General features: G+C 42.2%; 1 protein-coding gene across 2 annotated transcripts in view; it reads right to left on the bottom strand.

Moving 5' to 3' along the window:
- Positions 1–27,187, bottom strand: part of ift80 (intraflagellar transport 80 homolog (Chlamydomonas)) — a 41,237-nt gene extending 14,050 nt beyond the window's left edge. Inside the window, exons 1-8 of one of the 2 annotated variants that reach the window (XM_049577536.1) lie at positions 26,808–27,187; positions 26,621–26,679; positions 26,102–26,325; positions 23,751–23,861; positions 23,551–23,619; positions 18,948–19,057; positions 16,965–17,054; positions 16,456–16,593 (exon numbers count right to left, since the gene is read on the bottom strand). In XM_049577536.1, coding sequence (XP_049433493.1) covers positions 16,456–16,593; positions 16,965–17,054; positions 18,948–19,057; positions 23,551–23,619; positions 23,751–23,861; positions 26,102–26,325; positions 26,621–26,655 — 777 coding nt within the window. In that variant the 5' untranslated portion in view covers positions 26,656–26,679; positions 26,808–27,187. The remainder of the gene's footprint in view (positions 1–16,455; positions 16,594–16,964; positions 17,055–18,947; positions 19,058–23,550; positions 23,620–23,750; positions 23,862–26,101; positions 26,326–26,620; positions 26,680–26,807) is intronic. The other variant, XM_049577535.1, reaches the window with a different exon arrangement.
- Between the last annotated feature and the right edge of the window lie 129 nt (positions 27,188–27,316).

The raw sequence follows: 27,316 nt of genomic DNA, 5'->3' as shown, positions 1-27,316 counted from the left end.
TTTTAATTTCTCTCCCCTCCCTTCTCTCTTTGATTTCTGCAGCTCCACACTTTCTTACTGCTGCCTGCCTTTCTTTATATACGTATATTTTTTATGCGTGGATTTCTTTTCTGTTTCCCAAACCTGAGAGATCACATCTAATCTTCAGCTAACATCTTTAGATGGCCCGTTCTTGTAAAAGCACCCCAGGGGGAAAGGAGAGGGGTGGGATGGAGGAGAGAGGGATAGATAGATGGAGGGTCAGAGATGCAGCTGAATGTATACACCAGACTGTAATGAAGCAGGACATATGATATCGGCCAGAGGAGCACTGCTGGATCCATGCTTACCTAATGCTTTTAACACATTGAGCCATTTGACTCCTTCTAGAGCCAGCCAGCAAGTGAGAATGTGTGTGTGTGTGTGTGTGTGTGTGTGTGTGTGTGTGTGTGTGTGTTTGGGAAGAGGGGATTTTCTTTGTGTGTTCAGTGCTTGTGTGCACATGTGTCTGTGTGTGCTAGAGAAGGTACAGATGTGATAATGATGGTGTAAATACACTAATTGTCCGAAAACGGGACCCCTCCACATCAGAGTAATTAATGCGTGTGTAGACAGAGAGAAATAAATGTGAGTTCACTTTTTTTTTCTCCTCCCTCTCGTGAGTGTCCAATGTCTGTTTTGAAGGTGTGTGTGCATGTGTGTAAAAGAGGTGAAAATCCTCTGGCTTGTCAGAGTTGTCAGCCTGTGTCTGACTATGGGACACATGGGGATTCCTATAGCTCTCCTGAGATGAACAGAGTGGGCCAGTGGAGCAGAAACCCGTGACACGAAAACCTTTTCCAGAGCAGCATTCAGATCTCGCCTAACCCGATCTATCTTTCTTTCACTAACTCCCTCTCTCCTTCCCAGCTGGCACCCGATGTCAATATGACGTCAGAAAGACGCTGAACTATTATATCAGACAGACGTTGAATTTTGGTTGGAATGAAAATCAGGCAAATTATATTTTAACTTTCTAATGACATTAAAATTTCACAATGTGTGGACATTAACATTATGACGTTTTTGCAGATGTTGGGTTTTGTTCTTCATACCTTATGACTAAATTTCATTATTCTATGTCAAGATGATGTTTGCAAAGGAGACGTTTGACAGACAGATTTCAGTTACGTCACAAACTGTCATCTGTCACCAGTATTCTACGTCAAATTGACACTGGCATTATTGAATTGTGGTCACCTAACCAACTTAAATTCAACCAAATATCAACGTCTAATGACACTGGGGGCCAGCTCGTGAAGAGTTCAGATGTTCAGCCAGCTGCCTAACAAGGAAGTGGTAAGGAGAGAAACTGCATCAGGAAGTTCATCAACAATAACAAAATCAACTTGTAGATTTACAACAGGTTGATTCTAGTTGCTCTGCTTAGTCACGCAGGTTGAACTTGTTTTTTTGTCATCTAATTGAGTAAATAATGATTTTGTTTCAGTGTAGCCAAACACAATTTGAGACTGAGGCCGCTGATCAACTAACTATTTTATGGTAGCAACACAACATAATAATAAATACAGATTGGACATGTGCGTGATTAGTCGACTAGTGGATTAAATGTTGCCACCCTCGCTTGTCTGCAACTCACAACTTAAACTAATTATTGAAATTATTATTATTTAATGTGACTGTGTTTATTTAATGAAAATGCTATTGTAATAATCAGGCATGTCTCCTGAAGAATACTGTTTTCAATAAATATTTTAACTTTCATTTAGTGAGTGTCATATTTTGTAGGTTAGTGTGTTATGTTCATGATGCACTATGCACAATTCACACTAGTTTAAGTTTAAACTTCCGTTTAAATGTCAGGAAAGTTAGTTGTTAGAAACTTCCCTTATACAGATCAATGTCAATACCTGTATTGTGTATTCGGCCCATTTCTGCTGCATCTGACCCGATCATTCTGGAAATGCTATTTAGTCTTTTTCACACTACTAAGCCAGAATAGTGTTTTCAGATTTAAAAAAAAGAATGTGAGGCTCGTAAAGTGAGGATGGATTATTGTGTGGATAGGAGAAATGGAGGAGACAGGGAAAAGGGGAAAGCAGCAGGGGGAGGTCAATCAGTCATTGGCAGTAGATTTGGCAACTGGTTTTATTGCAGCCAAAAAGGGGTGGAACTCTACTGGATACTGAGAACGCTACTGGACAAGGCTGTGAGGAGATTCAAGATAAGTGCAAAGAGATATTATACAGCAAACAGACATGCAGAGACAGTCTATAAAGGCCAAAATGAAGATTTAGGAGGGACTACAGAAGGTGGGTCTGGGCCTTCATCTAGCTGGAGTCCACTCTCTAGTCACTGCACCCTGTCTGTCCATAATGGGCAGCTTTGTGGCCAGAGAGAAGGTGGCAGACATGACGTGTAGTTCTCAGCTGAGCTCTGTGGGAGAGAGGGCGAGACCCCTCAAATGTACAATGAGCTTATACACGTGGACTCTGTACATACAGCAACGCATGGCTGTGCATGTTAGTTTAGGTACACACTACAATTAAGACAGAAACACACACGCCCACACATGTACTTGTGTCAAAGACATGGCAGGAGACTAAGCCTGGTAGTCTAACACTTGTGATGATCACTTTGAGCACCAAGCAAAACACCCACACATGCATCCTGTGTGTGTTGACATGTGTGTGTTAATGTGACTCAGACGCGCAGACGTTAGTTGCACGTAGGTGACAAACCCTGGAGTTCTGAACCTGTAAAATGACCCTGTGGGATTGCTGTAGTGCCGCACAGAATGACTCGATAACGCTGCTCTACCATCTACCATCCTTCACTTCATTTGCCTGGCGTTGTTACTATCTGGATCTCTTTTTGTTTCAGGAGGCAGACCTAAGTGATGATCCACAGACCCTGGCTTGCAGCACACAACCTGACATAGGCCCACACAGGCACGCTGACAGTTCTGCAGACAACAGCACATTTACACACTCACATGTATGCATGCATGCAACCCAAAAAACACAGCCAATCTACGAACACACGGCCTCTTCAGAGCCTCTTTAAGAAGTGTGCTTGCCCTCTCCCTCCTCCCTTCCTCCTGCTCACTCTCTCTGCATTTCTCGACATATGTTTACCATTAAGACTGGCAGGTGTTGTGGGCCTGCCCCTTCTTTCTATTGTTGCCCCACAGCCGCAGCCAACATGGGGAGGCCTGCGAAAAGGTTATATTGAAAAAAAAAAAAAAAAAAAAAAAAGTTAGCTCAAAGGCAAGGAGGTTCTTACTCTGAGCACCCCCAAAAGATATAACCCAGACTTGTTTCTAAAGGTACCCTCTGCCTCTTATTCTCTATGTGATGTGCTCCTCTCCATATAGGTACAGCTAACTTCTTTCAACTTCATTTGCTGAGAACAAATGGAAGTGATGTATTTGGATGGAAGATGTGGATTTGCTGCTGGAAAGGTAAATTATTAGAATCCATTGTAACTGATATGATGCAGTCTACAGCCAATATACTCCTCATTTTACATCCACCTTGAAAGCCAACAAGGTGCAAGTATTTAAAAGCATAAAATATAGACTTTAAGTGGAACATAACCTCAACTCTATCAAACACTCTTCATTTAACTTTAACTTTAACTGAAACACCACAGTCATGACAAGCGAAATCCCTGAAAAAGAGACGTGTACAGACTTAGGGGGGCGCAAGGAAAATACTAGAATTAAAGTCAAAGGAGAAAATGAAAGTGTGTATCTGTGCCATTGGTTTTCCCCTCTCTCTATCTGCACTACCTGAAACAGTGCTCTGGTCCTCATGGCCCGGGCTGAGGGGAGTGGGGGTGGGCGGGGGTGGAGCTCGGGCCAGGGAAAGGGTTAATGACACATGTCTGGAGTAATGGCTCCCAGTGGAGCTATCTGCTGATTCAGCCCCATTACTTAACAAGCATTAAATATGTCTGCCCTGACCGCTTTCTGCGCCCCCGCCCCAGCCCTAATGCAAGTCAACAACATGCTAATCAGAAGGGGGTGGGGGGGGGTGGGGGGTCATGAGATTTCCAGACTTTCCATGCTTTTCTAGCCCTTCATCTCGACACTCCTGTCACACTGAAGCAAGCATCAAGGAGAAGCTTGTACCAGCTATTAGTGTTAATGGGTCAACCTGAGGCTGTGACCTGCTTAAAACCTGCATTTTGTGCAGCTGCAATACTGCTAGGCCTTTGTATAAAAAGATGAACACAAGTTACATTTAGCACTATGCAGTGCTATATAGAGCAGAATACACAGTTGAAATGATATTGCTCTAGACACTGACATTGATCTGTTGCAATCTCTAACTCCACACCCCTCATTTGAAGCAATGCTTTAACATGAATATTTCATGTTGTTACATGACATTATAGTACACACTGGTCCATCCTGTGATGTATGCCATTTTAATATACAGTGTAAAAACAACACTATCTGTGGTTACGTGGACAATATTAATTCAGTCCAACTGAAATCATTCTGATTGGTGATTCCAACTTAACTGTTGACTCAGGCGCGACATAAAACAAGAATTTAACTTATTTGACTTGTGCTAGGGCGGCACGGTAGTGTAGTGGATAGCACTGTCGTCTCACAGCAAGACGGTTCCTGGTTCAATCCAAGGAGGGAGTCCTTCTGTGCGGAGTTTGCATGTTCTCTCCATGTCGGCATGGGTTTTCTCCGGGTACTCCGGGTTCCTCCCACAGTCCAAAGACATGCAGGTTGGGGATAGGTTAATTGGTGACTCTAAATTGCCCATAGGTGTGAAAGTGGGAATCTCTATGTGTTGGCCCTGCGACCTGTCTGGCGACCTGTCTAGGGTGTACCCCGCCTCTTGCCCAATGTCAGCTTGGATAGGATCCAGCCCCCCCACAACCCTCACAAGGATAAGCGGTTTCCGAAAATGGATGGAGTTTTTATTTAGAGTTTTTTGTGCCAGCTTTAATGAGAAAATTAAATTCATTTGATACATCAAGTTTAAACGGAGAAGAGGTGGTTCCACTTGTTAATACAATTTAGTAGTAATATTGAGTGTAACCCAGGTTTTTTTCTTTAGGTATAAATTACGGATGTCCCCTAAACACCCTACATGGACATCGGTAGAGAATACAATTCACAGATGTCTCCTAAATGTCTCATATCCAGGCTACAGATAGCAATAAGCGATTGTTATAACCAGCAGCTCCACAAAGCAGCCTGTAACGAGAATGTTACATAAAGCAACTGGTTTTTTTTTAAGATTATTTTTTGGGGGCTTTTTGCCTTTAATGGACAGGACAGTGTGAAATAGGGAGGGAGAAAGAGAGAGAGAGAGAGAGAGAGAGGGTGACATGCAGCAAAGGATCGCAAGCTGGAGTCGAACTTGCGACCACTGCAGCAAGGCATTGCCTCTATACATGGGGCACAACACTATCCCCTAAGCCACCGACGCCCCAAAAAGCAACTGTTTTAAAGTCAGATAATACATTAATTTATCAGCGCACTCACATAAGAATGTACCACTGGCGGAGTGCTTTTTTTAAAATTATGAACAATTTTTTGTCACCATCAGCAGAGGAAGGTGTGTAAAAACAGCTGTTACAGTGAATTGTGTGCAGCCCATGCACCCCTTACGTCATCTAGCGTTACCACCCCTTGGGGCAAACATGCGCCGAAATAACATTTATTCCAACCAGAGAGTAACTATGAAATTAAGCATTTATATGGTTATTAAGCGCTAATATTTTTCTACTGAAGGGATTATCAAAGGTTTACATCACCTCTCTTGACCAGATTGCAAATTCCTTCCAGTCTCTTCTGATTGACGTTATCACATGAGGCATGTTTATTATTGGAATATAAGTGTCCATGTAAAAGCACCTATTGTGACCAACAGTGTGGTATGAAGGGTCATAAGTGACTTTAACATGTTCAGTATCCCAGATCCCATGAACACTACAGAGAACCTTTACTCAACAAGAGTACAGATAAAGACCTATAAAGTTCTGGCGACATGTTGAATGACCTTCCAATACCAACAATTCAAGCTGCATGTATCTGGTGAAACTTTATGTTGTAATGAATATTTCAGACAAAGTATTAAAATGGCATCTTTCCTAATATCATTCAGGCCTAATTTGGACCATCTATATGTGACTGTTTTATCTGCCCCTGCTTAGTGACACCAGTTTTAACATAAAATGGTAAGTATTGGTTTTTCTCATAATTGCATGACAAATATGACCAGCAAAAGCACCCAAACTGATCAAGCCTACACCGCTGTGTAGACTTCGTCCACTGGTGAAAGGAGGGCTACCTTCTCTGTTCTAGTGGGCTAGTGGGAGCTAGTGGGAGAGCCAACCTAGTCCAAGGTTAACAGTCTTACATAAATCAGAGCAGATGGCAGACTCTCTGCAAAGCCAGCTGGCTTCAGTTTGCCTGTGTATCTGTGTGCAGGACTGGACCTGGTAGTGCAGGTACAGAGCGTAACTCCCTGCACATAATAAACACAACACACATGTCTGATTTTATGGACACTGGACATACACAGGCACCTATTGAGCCATACACAGACACAGGAATTCCATGTATGAAAACGCTGCCACAAAATTTCTCTTCAATCTACTCTCCCATGCCCAAGCTGATTCTGTGCGATGGAAATGTGTTTGAGAGTGAAACTAAAAACAAGGCCATTTGTTCTGAGGAGAGGAGGAGGTGGTTTAGGAGGAGGTGGTTTAGGATGAGGGTTCATCAATCGCTCAGCCGATTAGAAGGCCTTGTAAATGTCAGCTTGGTGTGACCCCTCTGTGGGGGATGGGATTGATTATTAGGATAAGGACAAACTGGGCCTACTTCCAGGACTGGTTAGACCTCTGTGTGGGAACTGCTTTGGCAGAGAACTGGCTTCTAAAATGGACCACCACACCTTTTCTAGAGATGCTGGGTGATTATGAAACAAACTACCTGTAAATCAAGGAGTATTTCTCACTTTGGAGTGACAGCCAACCATCCACATGCTGCAATGCCACCTCGCTCTGTATTTGATGTCCTCTGTTGTGAGTTCCACATTTCTATGTAAGTAATCAATATGTTTATGCAACAATGGGCTGGGCAATATGTCAGTATTATATTGATATCATAATATAAGATTTTAGATATTGCAATATCCTAAGTGTTGTCTTCTGGTCTTTTCCGCCTGGTTTTTAAGGCTGCATTACAGTGAAGTGATGTCATTTTCTAAGCTCACCAGCCTGCTCTAACTGTTCTATTGTTTGCCCTTAACCACTTAGTCACTGTATCCACATTACTGGTGGTTATTTTTCAAAGAATTTCATTGAGTAAATATTTTGTGAAAGCACCATGATGATGCTGAGGTGCCTACTTTCACATTTAATTCTTTCCATCCATAGGGACTTAGATTCGGAATTAGAGGGTCGCTGGTTCAAGTCCCTGTCGGGACCAAATATGAAGCATTAACTGGTTGCCCAGGAGTTGAAATGGCACCTCCTGGGCAACCAGTTAACTGCTGAGGTGCCCCTGAGCAAGTCACCAAACCCCCACAACAGACAACAGAGTAAAAAAATGAATTGAAATTGGATTAATAAAGTATATAGAATTAAATCAACAATGGTACCTTAGTCATTTTTGTAACATGTGCACACACATGCATAGATACATCATTTTTCGTGGAAGATTGCTGAGGTAATTATCAAGATGCCCTTTGGGAGGAAAATGAGGCACGTCTAATGGGCTGTGCTTTGTCATAAAGCTTAACCCCCTGTATCACACTGCATACTATCAAACCAAATGAGGCCACAAAAGAGCTGTTTTGAAATGTTCCATAACACCACATAATATAAACTTCCATGATCACACTGACATTAACACACACAGCCACACTCACATATCATCTGGGAGGTGCTGATCACCTCAATAAAAGCCTCAGGGCTAAATGTAGCTATATATGAAATTTATTGGGATATGAGATGCAACTTTGACCTCAATCTTCAACCTCTGATGCCTAACCTCAGGCAAGATTAAAAGGAAATGAGCAAAAAGCAGACCTTTGAGGAACTTATGAGGTTGCAATTACAAGAATTCAACAAAAAAATTCAACCAAACCCTATATTATTTATTTAAATTGCTAAGATTCTTTCAGAACCACTGCTAGACACACATATTAAACAAAATTATCAATCCATATGCCTTAATAATAATGTCCTTGAAAGATAGAGTACATTCCTGTGTATTAGGCAAGTCTTCTCTGTCTCACTTTCTTGCAAAGGAACTGTTTATGTGCAAGTGTGTGTGTGTAAAAAATAATGTATAATGTATAGTGCAGAATATTATAGGGTCATCGCCTGTAACACAACACAATGTAAATTTCCAACAGTTAAAGTACCCGATATGCACTAAGCGAACTTACCCGCACTTAGTGTTTTCTCTGCCTGCTGCACAATAAACCATTTGCCTTCCCTGACTCTACAATACCACACAATAACTATAGCTATCATATAAGCCTGTTTCTAAACATAGGCCAGCGAGAGGAGCTCTGTAAATCTCTGTATTGAAATACCCACTTGGCTCGGCTCAAGAGATACAGAGGCTGGGCCTGGGACGAGTGTAGAGTGGCACAAGTTGGAGCTTTGGCAGTGCAAGGAGAAACATAGAGAGAAAAGGGGGTTGGGGGGGGTGGGAAGACAAACGAGAAGATAGCGCAAGAGAGAGCGAGGGAAAGAGAGAGAGAGACAGAGAGAGAGAGAGAGTAATGATCTACACATGGTTTCATGCTGGAGCCTCAACATAGTAACCATAGACACATGCTGGGGCCTCCTGGGACTCATCAGCAGTACACAGCTGTGAGCTGGACAGCAGAATTCTATTAGCACCAACTATGCACACATGCGCTTGCAAACTAACAGACACACACACACACACACACACACACACACACACACACACACACACACACACACACACACACACACACACACACACACACACACACACACACACACACACAGGTAATTTGGTTATTTGACTGTGTTTTGGCGTGCTACAAATGGCACAACACATCGGACCTTGTACCCTCCAACGGACCAACTACACCCCTGACAGCAGGTCTAGAATATACTGGATCACTTAGTTCATCTAATGGCCTACACACAGGTTGAAGGGTTTGAAAAGTCTTGCCAATGAGCCGAGACAACTTTCTATGGGGTCCCCACAGACACACAAGTTGTGTGTGTGGTTTTTCTTTTTTTTGACAAGCACACCTCAACTCTTCAAGGGGTCGTGTAATACCTGCTGATAACAGCTAGTCTACATTTCACCAGCACACCTTGGCCAGTATTCTATAATATGAAAATCACATCGGGCCATGAATACTGGCTTCATAGAACTTAAACAAACACAGGTAGCAGTACAAACACACACATTAAGCCAAGTGCACACATGCGCATATGTGATGACAAGCCCATTACTTCTCTGTGGAGGCAAACATATATAACAAATTATACCACATGAAGCAGCCAGTCAATAAATTAGTCAACGTCAAAGCGTAGCACCATTCTGATCCATGTGGAAGCCAGCAAAAGAGGAGGAGGGGGGGACCCAAGGGGTGCAGCCAAAATTAAACCCTTTCAAATCATCCTTTTCTGGACCTTGGTCCATTTCCTGCAGCCCAGCCCTATCCCTCAATAACAGCTCTTAATGAACTCTAGGTTGGCAGTAAAGCTCGAAGTGATACCCCAGTTACACACATGCTCTGCTTGTTTGTGAGCGCCAATGAAGCCCTTCATTTGCTCCCTCAGTATCACCCTCGCTCCTTATACCATTTTATCCCTCTTTCCTCTGTTTCTGCTTCTTTCTCTCTGTGAGTGTGACATGTTTGTCTAGCTAGTGGAGGTAGTGATTTAGTGCTGCTAAGAATGATGACTCTGCCAGAGGGGCTGGCAGGGCACTGTCTCACTGTCATACACTTACTCCAGCCGCGGGGGGAGGGAAGGATGGAGGGGTGGAGAAGTAAAGGAAAAAAAAAGGGAGAGGGACGAAAGCAAAGTGAGAGAGAGAGAGAGAGAGAGAGAGAGACTTGAGGGAAAGAGAAACCACCGTCTTTTATGGAGACCAATCCTCCAAGCCTCACAGCCTAGGCCAACTTTACAGGATATATTGGACAGTTCCACACTACCCCGCCCCCCACCCCTCCAACTGCTCTCTTTTCTCAGCTCTTTTTCAAGCTCCCCTCCTTTTTGGTTTCCAACAAGGCAAGCCTTTAGCCGAACTCTAGAGAGGTGTAAAAGTATTACCATGTCAACAAGTGCCTTTTACTCTAACCCACTTTACGCACACAGGCTCCGGCTCACACACACACACATACACACGCTTGCACTAAAAAAATTGGGGTCAATCATCTGCAAGAAGGACCTTGGTATACACTGTTCCACAGAGTGTGCCAGAATAAGTTCAGCAACACAGAAAACCAAAGCCTGTTCGGCACAAAGGACCCAGAATACAAAGGAGAAACCATTATCCTCACATTTTGGAAGGAGAACTAATGAGCTGCTTGGGATGATAGATTAAGTTGACATGTAAGTACTGCATTTTACAGTCATGTGCTGTTCACACACTCTAAACTAGGCTGCTTCGACAGGCCTGGAAACCTCATCAGTTTGTATTAAAAGGAATCAGTAAAATTATTCCTATAAAAACAAGAGAGAAAGCGCTGAAGGAAGGGAGCTCTGACGGGTGAGATAGACCCCAATTGCCCTTTTCAGAACTTGTGGTCTCTTTCTACCAGTTCACAGTGTACAGACGGAGCAGGCTTACGACAGCGAGAAAGCAGAGAGGAAGAGAGCAGAGAGCAAGAAATAGCATGCAAAAGCACAGATTTGTAAAGGGGAGGGAGTGAGGGAGTAAGGCAAGTGGAGGGAGAGAGCAGGAGACAGAGAGAGAGGGAGAGCGAGAGAGAGAGAGAGGGAGAGAGAGAGAGAGAGAGAGAGAGAGAGGAGTAGCCCTGCCCAGTTGCCTGGGGAGAAAACTGCTCTGCTGCTGACTCAGGACTCTCTTTGTTTGACAATGCGCCCTGGCTCTTGCTCTCTCTCTCTCTCCCTCTCTCTCTCTCTAACACACTCACACTCTCAAACTTACTCGTCTTTTTTCAAACAGTCACAATCTTCCCTCGTGTGCACATGCTCTCGCTTTGTCAGACTCTTGCCAATAATTTCTCTCTGACTTACTTATCATCTCTCCTTTGCCCCCCCCCCCCCCAAATCCACTACATGTGTATGTAAGTCCCTGTGACTTCTTTTGCAGTGACATTTCTCTCTATCTGAACTAAGCTTTACTGAACACGTCCTTCCCATGTGATGAAAACAGATAAAGGCTCGCAGTCTAATAAATCTGCAGTGGTTTCTTTTGCCTTTTCATGCCCCACTAACAGTGGTTCACGATCAGGACCAGAACTCTGGGCTGTTTTATTTTCTTCCAGCAGCGGCAACCTCCAGATGTTGGCCGGATAGTGGTTGGCAGCAGACTACCAGCGCAGGCTCAGGTATACGCTCCCCAATGACGGAGGGTGGAAAACTATTAGAGGGACTCATTGAGAAGACAGGGAAGCCTGAAGTCTGGCAATTAGGGAGGAGGTGGAATGTCACAGAAGACAAGAGTCGAAGGCTAAGAAAAAAAATACAGAAAAATAAAAAAAAAAGAAAAACAAGTAGAGAGTGGCAGACCAACGGATAGTCAAGAGTGATAGACTCTCTGAGAGAAAATAATGGTTGGCAGCTAAAAGGATGGCAGACAAAGATCCTATAGAGAATGAGGCTGCACGTTAAAAAGGGAAGGGAGGAGAAAGGAACAGAGAGAGGGAGAGAGGAGCGATGGTGATTCCAGCTGGACCTGGACCCATTCCCAGAGTGGCAATGCTGAGCAAGGCTCACAAAGACCCTAAGGGGACCCCCCGGACTCACCCCAAAAAAAAAAAAAAAAAGAAAAAAAAGAAAAAAAGGGAGGTAAAGAGGGCCTCAGGGAAGGCAGGAGGGAGAGGGAGCCAAGAGGGGGAGCACTGATAAGAACGAACTAGTCCAACACACCCATACACAGAGAGGAGGGAGGCATGTGTGGCAAAAGGAGGGGTTTATACTTTACACTTTACAAAGGAAAGCACGCCTGTATCTCACAGACAAAGAGGGAGAAAAAAGATATAGCTCCATCTCTTACTTAAGTTCATACATTCATACAGAAAAGCTGACCAACGAACTAGCCCAGACAGATAAGGAAAGAAGCAGTTTTCTTCTAAGACAACTGGCAGAAAATCACAACTCATGACTGAGTGCAATTTGGCAATAGTATGAAATAACAGGCAGGATCCACAATACATAGTAGTGGTTTCACACTTTTACAAACGCCACTCCTAAAAGCAACGCTGCCATTATGAGCTATAATTTTGATACAAGATTTATAACTACTCATCTCCCAAAACTGTGTGAGGGTGACAGCTGTTATCACACTGTGGAAGGAAAACTGCAAGCATGAACACCCTAGGAAGAAGACATTTTAGTTATTACACATGTCAACAGTGTTGGTAAGAAATAGGGCTCAGTCATCCGATGATCCCAACTAGGTTGTCTGTGGTTACGTGTAACCTATTAATAAGGGAGTAGAAAATAGAGCGACAGGGAGGAGAGGGAAATAGAGGAGATGTACACTGGCTTATCGGAAGGAGTGTGACAGGAACCTGGATCGTACCAGAGCTAAGCTCAGCCACGTTTCAGTTAGGACTCAGTTAAAGCAGATCAGGGGAGGGAGGGGAGTGGCAATCGCAAAGTTAAATGAGGCCTGGGTCTAAGGTCAGGATCAGATCGACATTAGCCCTGCATGAAAAATGCAGGCTGCGCATTCATTTGAATGAGCCGGTCTGGCAAACACAGGGGCATCCGGCAAAAAAATTGAATTCCTGCCACAGCGCAATAGCCAGTGTTGTTTAAATGTAGGGCTCTTTTGGTATAAATGTCCGCTAAGTCCAAAATGAGCATAAATCAAAAGGAAGGATGGTGATATAATAATGAAAACTGTCCTTGATTACAAGATTCTGCCCTGCTTACATGACCTTGAGCAAAACACTGAACTCTGATTAGCTCTTGGGACAATGTCCTGCAGTAAAGGTGTCTTGTAAATAAAGCAGAATCTTCTCTTCATTCATCAAAAAAGTTTTACAAACATTGACCAAAAAACATCTGCAGAACTTAAGTTACAAAAATAACCTGATTTCTCATCATGAAAGTTAAAAAAAAACAAAAACAAATATTGTGGAGGCATCAGAAAAGCAAAACCAAGCAGCTATTACATTTATGTATGGGAGCATGCGTGTACAGTGGAGACAGAAAAAACAAGCGCAGGGAAGAGAAGAGGGAGGAAGGGGGAGGCGGAGTGAAAGAAGCAAGAGGGTGCTCGCCTGGCACAATGAGTCCTACTTGTTAGCCAGTGACAGTGTCAGGGATCGTGACAGGGTCCAGACGCTAGACACCAGCTGCAGCGCCTCGTAAATAGACTGCTGTCTCGCAGGCACATTTGCACGGCAATGGTTGCACACACACACATGCACACACACAGACACACACAGGCATGTGGGCACATGCATATACTATGGCAGGCACACAGACAGACACTGACTTATTGTTTCTCCCAAATCTTGTAAAAGGGACAGTGAACCTCTTTGTGCCTTGTGTCCTGTTAAAGCTCAAGAGAAAATGCACTCCACACACAAGAACTCCAAACTCAACAAAATCCCAATGAAAATAATTAATTATATATTAATAACTGAATAATGTATTCACCAATTCCTAAATGTTGATGCTCTATGGAAAAACAAAAGAGAACAAACTTTGTGTTCAGTCAATGTTTGGCTTTCTGAAACTACCAGATTAATCTTTCCCAGTACTTTTGCCTCGATGTAAACTTTGTGTGTGTGTCTGTGTGTGAGTGCGCGCTCCCCCTCTCTCTCCATGGTAATAATGAGGGGGGGGTAACAAACTACATCTGCCCTGTGGTGCGTGGAAGGAGAAAACGTGGAGGAGAAAAAGGAAAAAAAAAAAGAGTAGGAGAGAGTCGAGAGTTTGGGGCGAGAGGAGAGCCGAGCTGGACGGGAGGTGAAGGGGTTAAATGCGTGGGGCTGATCCTGCTGAGCCAGCAGCAATACGTTAAAGTGCAAGGTTTCATTGTAGCAGATACAGAATGAAACTCCTTCCCATTAGTCACGCTAGTAACTGAAAAGACTCTTCGCGCTGCTTAACCCTTGCTGCGCCGCAAACAAACCGCAGCAACGACACAGGTAAAGGCCCTGTAATTGGGTGATGGCTTCTATGTATGTGTGTAAACTCACATGCACAATGAGATTACACTTATTATAGTACAGTGACAAAGTGCATGTATGTATCTATAACTTGATTAGAACTTGATGCATGAGAGGACTGTGTGTCTGAATTCACCCATAGAATACAGATTTGTCAGAGTGACCTTTGGGGGGGATTTTTTTTTTCTTTTTCTCTGTTTCTCTCACCCCCCCTCCATCTTCTTCTTGAGCAAGCCTCCCACGCCATGCTACAGTACACACTGTCTCTGAGGGGCTTAGGGAGGAGAAGGCAAGCATACCCTTCCTCCACTTAGAGCTGGGCAGAACCATAATCATCATAATTATCATCATCATCACACTGCCTTAACCGAGACACACCACAGCAAAGTGAGTGGTGCGCTGACAAAACAATGGAACAAACCGACCACGTAAACAAACCCATTACGGGAGGATGTAAGGTGAATCAGGTCATTACAAAAAAATAAAGGAGTGAGTTGTACTCTATTCTGTCGGTTACAGTTTTAATAGCACAATTTTTATTTTTGTTTACACAGAGAAAATGGATACAAGCTGGCTGAATGATTTCATTGGTTTACAGCTATAATCTGGCAATTTTCCCCCCAACTACTGAAATCTCTGGTTCAGAAAACCAAAAGTAATTGTAAAGGATGAGGGATTTCCCCAGTCTCCCTTCGGATGTTCATACTCTACACATTTTATTAATGTAACCTCTCAAAAAGCACACACCTTACCCCTCTGGAGAGGACACATGTGTTGGCTCAGACCTCGCTCCAGCCCATTTCTTTTAGTGCTCCAGAAAAAAAAAAGCCATTTGATTCTAATTAAATCAAAATGGAGCATGAAATGCCTGGTGATCAGCACACAAAAACCCGGTCCTGGCTGTTTGTTTTCATTACAACAGGTCTGAAACAGCAATACACTGACATCTCCATGTAAACTTAAAGAAGCCCCCCAAACGTCCCACGAGGGCAGAGCGGGGAGCTGGTAATATTGTTCCTGGCCAAACGTTCAGCAATAATAAAACAACAATTACCATTCATCATTCTCTCATTTCCCCTCTCATTACAACTCCAGTTACCATCAGCACCAGGTAACAAGAACATGTGGCATGCAGCCTAATGTGGTTTACAGAGATGAACTATGTATGGAAAGCATAAGGCCTGCAGTGAGCCACACAATATAAACCACACTGGACTGGAAAAGCTGACCACAGATACTGCATGTTTCAGGGGAAAGGGCTTGACTGACTACAAGGCATAAATGTCATATTGGTGGATGAGAATAAACAAATAAAGTACACAAAACTAGAGCAGCGACAATTTGTTGATCGAGAGAAAATTAATTGCCAAATATTTTAATTACCAATTAGTCATTTTTCGAGCAAAAAAAGTCAAACATTTAATGATTCCAGCTTCTTAAATGTGAGAATTTGCTGCTTTTCTTTGTAATTTATGATAGTAAATGAAGAATCTTCTGGTTTTGTAGTGAAGGATGAACAAAACAAGCAATGTGAAGACATCACTTTGGGCTCCAGGAAATTCTGATGAGCATTTTTCACATTCTATAAAGCTTATAGACTAAAACAACTAATCAATTAATTGTGAGAAAGTTCAGTAGATTTATCGATAATTAAATAATTGTTAGTTGCAGCCCTACGCTAAGTAAAATGTGTGGAGAGTAAAATGTGTATGCATATTTTTGTCATACAACAGCACATGATCGCTATCACCATTTAAACATTCCTCTGTCATGTGTGAAAGAAGCATTAGATGGAAAACCACTAACTGCATTGTTAATACAGGAGCACTTGAAAGTATGCTTGTACCGTCAGTGAGTGGACTTCCAGGCTGAACATGCTAAGCAATAACTGTGTTTGCATTAACTATTTAATCAAATGAATTTGAAATCTGAGAAGCGCCACATATTTAAAATCTCAGCGACTGAACAACATTTCAATAGTTTTAACACCCTGTTAACTTTACGTCGAAGTACTAGGCTGCTGTAACAGTAACTTCAGTTTCTCCTCCTGCCATCTCTGACATTCTATGAGGCTATCTAAAAATGAGGTACTGATGGAGAGTAAAAGGGTTTTTCTTACTCCAGTCTTGTCACAGAGTCGCAGGGTGTTGAAGGAGCCCATGGCAAACACCTCTCCATCTGGAGCCCAGGCCAAAGAGGTGACCGGGTAGTCATGAGACGAGGAGGAGAAAAGCAGACGACCAAAGCTGTCCCATACCTGTTGAGGAAGGACATAGTTGGAAAGGTAAAAAACGATTAAACACACCTACGAGACATCTAAGGCCCCATTCAGACCAAAGATCGGCAACAAGACGAGTTGATAAGGTGATCCTTTCTGTCTTGTGTCCAAGATTTCGACCAGCTGACAGTTTGTAGCAGACATGATCAGCTGATTTCGCTACAAGCTGATTGGCTGTTGAAACAGGTGATGTGCGTTAACACACTTAACACGCTGAGTTGCCAGTCACACCGTCAGCCCGAGTCAAGCTGAGATGAACCAGCTCAAAGTGCTGCAACGTTACCCTGTTTTGTCTCGTTGTGAATCTTTGGTCTGAAGTGGGCTCAAAAGAGTACTTAAACAATGCCCACCTTATATTTACAGTCTTCTCCACCTGAGAGTATGAGGTCATTAACTGAATTCCAGTCCACCTTCAGAACAATCCCGTCATGAGCCTTCCACTAAAGAGAGAATGAGGGGGAGAGAAACAGAGAGAGGGCCAGTTTATGTCAACACAACCTAATGATGCTATCCATACATAACTTCTCCCTCGTGCTACAGAGTGGGAGATCTCTCTAATAAATCCCTCCACTTTCGCTGAGTCCAAAAAAGAGAGAAAACATAAAGTTGTGCAGGATAAGCTCCGGAGAGCATGAAATTTATTCTTGTTCTTACACATAGTTGCATGTTTATAAAATGTTTGAAGTCAGCCTAAGTGAACGATTACTCTCTACATCATGTGTTGCAGTGTAACAAACCTAACAAACCTGTAACATGCCTACACTTTGGTTTCTATTTTTTACCCTACCTGCTCACTCCATGCACCAAAGGGAAACGTGTTAACACATGCACATGTGTTGCGTGCATCTGTGTCTACGTAAGGGATTGCAGAGATCACAGATCGTATGAGGGTCCTTTACACAGAGGTGTTCGTCACAACCCTTTACCTTTTTTTCCTTTCTTTTTTTTAACAAAACTGCTGTATTTCATTTAAACATTTGAACCTGCACATGGTCAACTCGCATTGCTGCATGTGACGTGTACACCGCATGTGTGGTCATAGCTGAGAGAGAGCAAGGGGTTGAGAAGGCACACATTAAAACCTCCACTGTTTATCCAAGGTCCCAGGTGCTATTCGGCTTCAAGAAGAATAATAAACAAATGCATATATATTCCATGTTTTTAACCTTTGAACTTCAAAGACCTGAAAAGAGGCAAAGGGCCCAGTGATGTCAAGTAATTGGGCAGATCAAGCTATATGCAAAACCCACATGTGAGATAAAAAGTATCATGCAAAGATATCAACAACAGAAAAGACACCCAATCAGATACTATACAGGTGGCAAAGCAGATAATGAGTGAAGCTAGAGAGACCAAACACTCAGTCTGGTTAAATACAACTTAAAACTGTGTGTAATATGATCATAATGACCTGAACCCTACTTGCACAGGATTAGTGTTACCAGGGGACCTCGTGTGATTTAGTAATTAGCCCCCTACCCATGTCTGTGTTTTGCAGAGACATGGGTTCATCATATCTCAAGACTTCTCTGTTGTGGTAGATATGAGCTTGTTCTTTCTATGAATGGGTCTCTACGCTGAGCAGCCAGATGAGCCACGGAGAAAACAAAAACCAACTTACTGAGATGCTGATCTGCACATCACAAATACTACCACATGACCTCTGTGTTTGGGGAAATATGGTTGGTCAGTTGCAGTGAAATTATTTGACAAATTATGGATATAATAATGGCAGATTCACAAAGGATTAAAATCACAGACGACATCCGCAATTATCAAAAATTATTAGATGGCCCCAGGTAATACTAGCTGCATGCGAACAGGGCTTTGATGTGTCCATAGTGTTCAAAGTAATATGTAATATTTTATCTTCTTCAACTCTCTTGAAGACACAGTGGCGTTGAAGTGTTAGGATTTCGTGAGCTCTTTGTCCCAACATTCATATTTGAAGCATTGTCATCTGTCATGGCTACATATGAGTCTGGATAGACATGGATATTAACTGCAACTTGACTGATTGGCGGAAGCATACAACCACTAGGTGTTAATTCTAGCTCTATATTTATTACACAGTAATATGTTTGTACTGTCGTTAATTCACTGATCCATGGGGATCTCCGTTTACCTTTAACTTCAGAAAAAAAATTCATTGGAGGCTGCATATGATTCATGTGATTTTGATTGATTTTACATCCAATGCTGTAACTTTTGGGTCATTAAAAGAGTAAGTTACAAGCTAATATTTCAAAACCATGACATATTGAATCTTAAGTGGCCATTAACTTAAGTCACAGATTTTTTACCTCTTACAAGAGTACATAAACTTCTTGTACCTGTATGACTTTGGCGCTGGGCTGCAAAGGCTTGATGACTAGCTGTCTTCCTGATGTGTAGAGGATTCTGTCTGAGTCTGGACCCCAGGCCAAGGAATACACAGGAGACCCTGGAAGATGCAGAAACAGAGGTAAGTGGAAGATGAGATGTATAAATCCAACACCAAGAGCAATGGACTAGGCTTCCACACTTAAGGACTTTCACACTTACTTACTGTAATATTTAAAAGATGTGAATTAAAATCGTGTGTATGAATTTCTCCCCCTCTCTTTGACAAGCTAGGAGTTAGTATGAACAATAGCTTTAGGACAGAGCATGGCGCTAATTCCTCCTCTCAGAGGGTATCATATTCCCTGGGAGATCTCACCTCGTTCAGCCTATGCAACAGCCCTTAGCTTGCAGGCACGCCAGCTGAGAAAACCTGTCTAACCTCTACAGTATAAGCACAAATGAGTGTGCTTACGTGCACATGTGGAAAATGTGTGTGTGTGAGTTGGGTGGAGGCTGCGCGTGTGGAGGGGAGAGGGCCTGACATTTAACCCCACTCCAGGTGCATGTGGTTTCTCACAAATGCCAACTGGTCACATGATCTAAATCTGACAAAGGCGATGAGAGGGGTTGAGGCAAGTTCCTCTCCCCTACCTCTCGCTGTCTCACTTCCAACCTCTTCCTACAGCGCTCTCTCTCTCTCTCTTAAATGGGTCAGAATACCCAAGAAGAACAGCCTTCTCCCATAGCGTGTATCTGTGTGTGTGTGTGTGTGTGTGTGTGTGTGTGTGTGTGTGTGTAGTTGTAGGCTCTGTAGAGAAGCAACACCTGCAGTGATCTGAGTGCCATGTGGAGGATGGTGTGCATCTGTGGCAACACTACTATATCCAGGTGTTTTACAAATCTGTAGGTCTGCTGAGCAGCCCACCACCCGGCGGCTCATTCTCCAAACAACCAGCTCAGGAAAAATTTTCCTAAATCCTGGGGCTGAATTGCTGTTGCTCTGCCAGGTTTTCCACAGCACCCGTCATTCAGCAGGAGTGTGCCATCCATTTCCCCAGAAGCACACTTTTATCCACCCCCCATCTTTTTTTTTTGTGCCACAGCTGAGAAGAAACATTTAATAAGTCAAACAGCACAATGAATCAATTAATAAGTAAGCCATCTGTAATGTGAACGCCAGATAGATAAATGTATCATTAGGAGTCTTTTTTATGGCTTTTAATAAAACTCCACTCCTATAAAGCTTTGAAACTTTATGGCACTTTTAATACAAAAAACACAGAACTCTGCTTTTGGTTGAACTGAGCACAATTACATTCTAATATGCCCAGCACTCACCACACACATGTTCACACAATCACACAGCCAAGGACAGAAAAAAAAACATTTCCTCCTTGATTGTCATTTTAAATTACCTGGCCTGACTAAAAAGGGCAGCTTCAACACAAAAGCAAATCTTGCAGATCGCTTAGCGAGCGCACCTGCGCGGGCACACGTACATGTGAGGTGCATGCTCATGAATGAAACAACCACACTTTTATAATGAAAGCAAACTATCCCTAAAAACTGCAGGATGAAAGTCTGAAAACCAAACAGCATGTCAGGTATGACTATTTACTTGCCATCTGGGACCACATGTTATAGCGGACTTGTAAGGCTCATACACGGGGGGGGGGGGGGCTAGTCTGAGTCTGGTGTCAAACGGGAGCCAGATGAGGAGGTAAGCTTTTGTTTTAAAGCATTAGGAGAAAAAGACAGGCTCCTCAGATACACATGAATGAAACTGAAGTTCTATGTGCCTCTTGATCAGGTCTCTGCCTCCTGCTCTTTTTCGCTCTGTCACAAGAGGCACTCTTTGAGCCAGAAGGCCCAAAAGCAATCACTACTATATGTGTGTGTGTTTGTGTAAGTGTGTGTGTGTGTGTGTGTGTGTGTGTGTGTGTGAGAGAGAGAGAGATATCGAGAAACGGAAAGGCTGTAATTGGTGTCGGTATGTTGTGTTGTGTTTACTAAATGCCTGCAGCTGGTTGATCAGAGACTGCCTTCACGTGGGTTCTGCTGCTGGCTGGCAGCTGTTATGGATGTGACCTGCTCCAAACTGTATGGGTGTAAAACTCACACCAGCTCTTTCTCAAATGATGTGAATCAAGATTTGTATATCATCTCTATTTTTAAGCCTTACTTACACTATTCAGTCTTTCAAGTGCTGTAAACAAACGGGCATCTGCAGCAATTACTGTGACAACACAGGGCAGAAGATGCAAGCATGACAAACTAGGGATGCACCGAAATGAAAATTTGTGGCCAAGGCCGAAGCCGAATAATATTAAACGCTTGGCCGAATACCGAGTACCGAATACCGAATATCATTGTTTAGTTTTTCATTAGTTTTTGCAGATGAACCCTCTCCGGATTAGTGTTGTCACGGTATCAAAATTGGGACCCACTGTGCGATACCAATGAAAATAACATGGTTCTGAGTAGTATCACGATACCACAGTGAAAATGAGGCAGATGTGCCTTTTGTCATTTATGAAAAGATAAAACACTTTTCTATAATACATCAATGATATTTCAATGGAATAATTACTTATTGACTTATTCATACTTAAAAAACAGCATCAATGAGTGATTAACATAGGGGGGATCAAAATAAAATAAATAAATAAATAAAATAAAAATCAACCAGCCACCCTCCTCCCCTGACAAATAAAGAACAGTCCCTTCATAAGTAATGAACTAAAGTGCAGTGAGGTTTGTGGGCCGTTACTGCCGGAAAGAGAGAAATGTGAAAGGCTCGTTTCTCCTCTGACACGTCACATACCTGTGTTTGGCTGGCTCAGCTGTTCAGGTACTTCTGGGCAGTCATGACACCAAGAAGAGGATATTATTGGAACCGACTTGTCCGTCGCCCAGTAAGCCGCCGGCCGCCGTATTTGACAGGAATACATTAACGTTACTGTCTGTGTCTGTGACCCTCGGTCAACCCACAATCAGTGGGATTCGCCTTTCGTTTCTGTTGCTGGTTGAAATCTGTAGGCGTGCTGAATGATTTAAGCCTATTTTGCTCGCTCAAAACTATTTTTAGTCGCAAATGCGAGTGCCGTGACAAACAGATCGCCACACTACCGACGTTTCACTCCGCCCGTAACAGCACGCTGTTTGATTGCGTTATCAAAACACACCGCTATTATTCGGCCTTGCCTTTAACTTATTCCACCGAATACCGAATGTGTGTTTTTTTTGCAATATTTGGCCGAATATATTTGGTTACCAAATATTCGGTGCATCCCTATGACAAACTCATCTACTCTGGTTTGTTGATTCATTTTTGGTGAGTGATCATAAAAAAAAAGGGGTTGAGTTACTATACAAATACAGATAGCAGTTGCACACAAGCTCTAGATACATGTTTGAGGCTTGAAGAAGTATTTCGCAGCTGGAAAGATGGTCTTCTTCATAAAACTGGGTTGTCTCTGCAGCAGGAAGATGCTAATACTTTTGAAATCGGTGCTATATGGCCACAGAGAACACAGAAAAAGGGTTGTGGCATTCGTTTGTGCTCAAGAGGTAGAAAACCTACGACTACCAAAATGCACTGCACCACACTGGACCAATAAACGCCTTTGTTGGTGGGTAATGCAATGCGAGTTTGTGTGTTTTGACACAAGAAACAATATGGCCACAGGCTGGTGACAAACAATCTCAAATTACAGTTGAACAATAAGGTAAAATATGTTTCTGAAAACATTTTAGATAAGAAATAGGCAACACCAGGGTTTACATTAGACTTTTTCGATGGCCAATATCACCGTTAATATTCCAGATTTCCAGCCATATAGAACAACTACTGGATATATGTTTAAATAGCTACAAAAGCCTACATTTAAATGGCAATAAAACTTGGAAATGAGCTAAGTGAAGACGCGGTGTTTTGAACAGTGTGTACTATTCAGAGGTTTAGTGGCAGAAGCAAGGAGAAAAAAAAAGGACTCGGTGCGGCACCATAAATCACCACGCCCGCTATCCACTGCCTGGCTCGCTGCGGTGGAGAGACGGGTATCTCCGGGCTGTTCTATGAGGAGACCCACTGTGTGCTGGAGGTCCTCCTTGATCCATGATGCTTTCACCTTACTACACTGAGAAAGCAGTGAGGAACAGGAAGAAGGAAGAAGGAGAAGAAGACCGTGGCTGTTGTGGATGTGCTGTACAACTACACCTGATACCAGCAGAAAGCCAGCATATGTCTTCTAATGTAAATCCAAGGCAGCATAGTTAGAGAATCTTGGTTCACATTTTTCAGCACTGCCTTGTTTTACAGTTTGTTCAGAGTTTGAGAGAGAGCAATCCACTTCTACACTCTTTGTGTTCTTGATGGTGGGCATATGAAAATTCAAAACTAAAATCTTAAGTTCGAACAACAGCCCTTGAGTCAGTGGAAATTTGAGCTGGGAAATGAGCAGGAAGATCTGGGTGCTAGTAAGATGGAGGGAAGTTAACTAGAGTTCATTTACACATACTACTCACAACGTTATGTTACAAAGCTGGTGGGGGAATTGGCAAAGTATCTCTTTAAGTTCATTCAATTAAAGCAAGGGTCTTTAGCCTTACCTTGGCTGGCTAGTGTTGAGCGTAGCATCCCACTTTTTGACCAGATTTTGATCTGCCCGTCTTCTCCAGCTAAGTAATTAAACAAAGATGAAATAGATTTGGATGTAACAATTTTTAAAAGTGAATTCACTTATACAGCAGGCTGATCAAACAAGTATTTGTTAAATGGCAATAAAAACATGCATGTCCATGTCATCTACCTGTAATAAGTGCAGTCCCATCATAGTTCCATCTCCCTGCCAAAACAGCTCCCTTATGTGCTTCAACGCTCTTCTCAATGCGCCCCATCTTGGAGGTCAGGTGGAACTTCCCTGTAAGAGACAAAAAGAGTATTACTCTATGGATGCTCCACACTCTAGGTCTGCTCTGCATGTTTACAGTTAATAATTCAGGAACACTGCTGTCTGCTGTAATTCTGTGGCTACCTTGTGGAAGTTGTCCACAGAGACTATGGTTTCATAAATCTGACTGATTCAGGTTGCTGCATGAGGCAAATGGGCCAAAAGGGTTTTTTTTGGCCAATCCAGAAAACCTGTGAGGACAAACTATTTACTATGCTTAAAAAAACCTTTCTAATCCAGCACTGTAAATAAAAGTATAATAACTATCAATCCCTGAACACACAGTAAGCAGCAGTTACATTTTGTCCTCCAAGCTAAATTACAAACTTAAAGCATAAAGTGGATGAGCCAAACTAAAGGGTTTCTGTTGGTTGAATTAGGGCAATTTTGTATTTGCTAGACACGAAGGGTGATCAGGCATGGAGACAGTTATTGAAGACACTCGCCTAACATATACTTTGTGGCAGTGTGTATTAAAAAATTCTGAACGTTCTATGTAATTTCTGGTGGCCTAAAACTGCAAATCAGCACGCTGCCGCTCTCTCCCATTTCTATATTTGGACATCCCAACAAACGTGGATGTTGCTGGTCCAGCAGGTAGTGAGTATAACAGGCATATACAGCTGTACTGAAAGACTTTCTCAAGTGGAAAAAAAACAATTTTGTGTTGTGTCGCCAAATAGTTTGTGTGCAGTCTTTCTATGTGCTGAGTTGTTTGTTTGCTTATCTGGCAGATGGTTTTTATGACAAATTACACTGACGACATATCAACCGTTTGCTGTTTTACTTCAGTTTATAAATGGTTTGTTGAGGAATTCCCGATGATACATTTGTGTGAAATCTATTATGACGCCACGTTATAGTTCCACAGGGTCAAAGTAAAAGAGACTGACACACTGTTGTTACTAACAGAGGTCTCAGCAATATCTTTCATGCTTAATTTAGTCCTCTTTTGGACAAATCTGCTTCCATTCCACACATCATACTTTCTTATAGAATGGTAAATAATGCATCTAAGATATGCAATTATGCTTAGCCATGGGGAAATTCCAAAATCATGAAGTATACTTATTAATTAGATATTCAAAAAATAGATTATTAGATGTAAAATATGTTGTTTTGAAAGCAGGAAGAGAAAATAGCACCATAAATTATTACACAAAACGATTTTTCACACAGAAAACAGGTCAAACTGTATGTGCACTATACAAAAAACAAATTTTATACGCTGGCAGGGGAAAAGGAGGCTGACTAATCAAATAAGGATAAGCCACAAGGTTAATACAGAGTCCTCCCACCCAATAAAACTCTGGTTGCTGACTGTTTCATTTCAGCTATATTATACAGATCTCTTAACAAATGTCAAGTACCCTATACATTATCCAGATAGATGAAAAGATCTTCACTGCACAACAAAGTGACAAAGAATGAATGGTGTGACTGTCTTGTTTTGTTTCCGATAAAAAACAAAAATGCAATTCGAGCAATACTGATATTTGTTAGCTGTCAAAGGGCAAAAAGCAGGAGAAAGTTGCAAAAGTGAATTGTAACAGAGTTTTCACTACTCTCTAGTCTGCCAGAGAAAATTGCTGCTTCAGTTTGTGGGTGTGTTTATGCAACCCTACACTGCCATTAGTGTTGTGACCACACATTGCCTGCCATAACAGTACATCCATATTATGTGTGTTTATATCTAATATAGGCTGAAGAGGAGACCTAAGAGGCCATGTGGATGCACGTCACAAAGACTCCGTTGCCAGGTTTGGTATTACAAATATACAGATGCAGAACAAAAATCCACCTTGATGAGTTGACACTGAAGGACTAATGAAAACTAGAGCAGAGACGGACTCACTCTTTACTTGAATAATACAATCCTCTTCCTGAAGTGAAACTGTGAAAATTGGTGGAGAGGATTTCCTTTAAATACAATTGCCTAATACCTCTAATGATCAAGCAAGGCACTGTCATCATACTTAGTATAAAACCAGGTTGTTTAGCAATTGTCATGTTACTTCAGTTAATATTTTACAACTGTTACTCTACATCAACATAATGTTGTCAAACTAATAATTTCCATATACAGGTATGACTGAAAACAATCACTGATGAAAAACTTGTGAACGAGTGATATATTGACTATATGAGTAAACTCAAAAACAAAGCCCTGTAGCCCGCTGGCCCAAATTTTAGAGAATAAACAGACTTGCCATCAGTGCTGGTAAGGACAAAGATCTCAGTCTGGCTCTGTTTCTTGACACCAACAGTCTTGGGGAACCAGTGTAGGTCAATGGGGTAAATGTCCTCTGGCAATCTGACAACCAGACTGGTCTCACTGGTCAGCAGGTTCCATTTGAGGATGTGGTGGTCCTCACTGCAAGAGAACAGCTCATCTGCTGTGGTCCAGCCAACACAACTCACAAGTTCCTTATGTGATCTGCTGTTAAGGAAAGTAATCAAGGTGAGTTATCAAGGTATAAACTGATATGAAATGCGTTTGTAGCTTCTACAATAACTTGGGTCTTCTGAAAAATGACCGATACTTGATTTAGGTAGTAAGAAGTAAGCAATCACGACAAAAAAAAAAAAAAGCTATAATACTACTTCTAGTGGTGTTAACAATAAATAAGTGCAACAATAGCAGAGTATGTGACATATTAACGTTATATATTTGAGCTATACACATATATTGAGGAAAGATAGCTAACGACATCATTAGAAGGATATGTTTGGGTTCCTGTAGCAGCGATGTTTTCAGTCTCATGGTGGAGGTTTGCTCTGTTGGTCCCTACACGAGTAAGACAATTAGATTAGTGACAGTAATTCTCATATTAAAGCTCCTTATGTCACATTAACGTCAAACCAACACGCAGACATAAACAACAAAAAAGACCAAACCAGAACGATGACCCGTACACTGTAAATTAGGTGGCTTAGCTGTTAGCATGCTCTGCTAGCAGTGATGGTGAAGGAAACAAGCGTCTACAGTTGCTACGGTACCTGTCACCGTTGCTAACGTGAATCCCGTGGTGTCCTCGAGCCCTGCCTGCGACTTGTATGCTAACGTTAACTTGGTTTTCTGGTTAAAACATGCATCCTTCTGTCGTTACCGACATTATTATGGGACAACCAACAGTGTATGCGTCTCTTTAACTCCAGCAAGTGATGCATGAATAGTCAATACGGTACAGAGCGAGCCTATCCATCACTAAATAGCACTTTCTCGATAACGTTATCAAAGCTAACTACTGGTAGCCATGTAATCTGGGTCATAAGAAGCTCTAACTTGAAGCGTGAGTTATCGCGAGAGTTGAGAGTCTCGCTTCCTTGAAAACGGATATTTTGAATTATTTACAAGTAAAAACGACATCTGTTGAATAAATGTATTAAGTAGGACTCATTAAAATCAAATAAAGTAACGTTAA

This window comes from Epinephelus fuscoguttatus, linkage group LG5 (genome assembly GCF_011397635.1).
Source record: "Epinephelus fuscoguttatus linkage group LG5, E.fuscoguttatus.final_Chr_v1".
NCBI lineage: Eukaryota > Metazoa > Chordata > Actinopteri > Perciformes > Serranidae > Epinephelus > Epinephelus fuscoguttatus.
The sequence above is the reverse complement of the archived record's forward strand: the minus strand, read 5'-3'. Positions and strand labels throughout refer to the sequence as shown.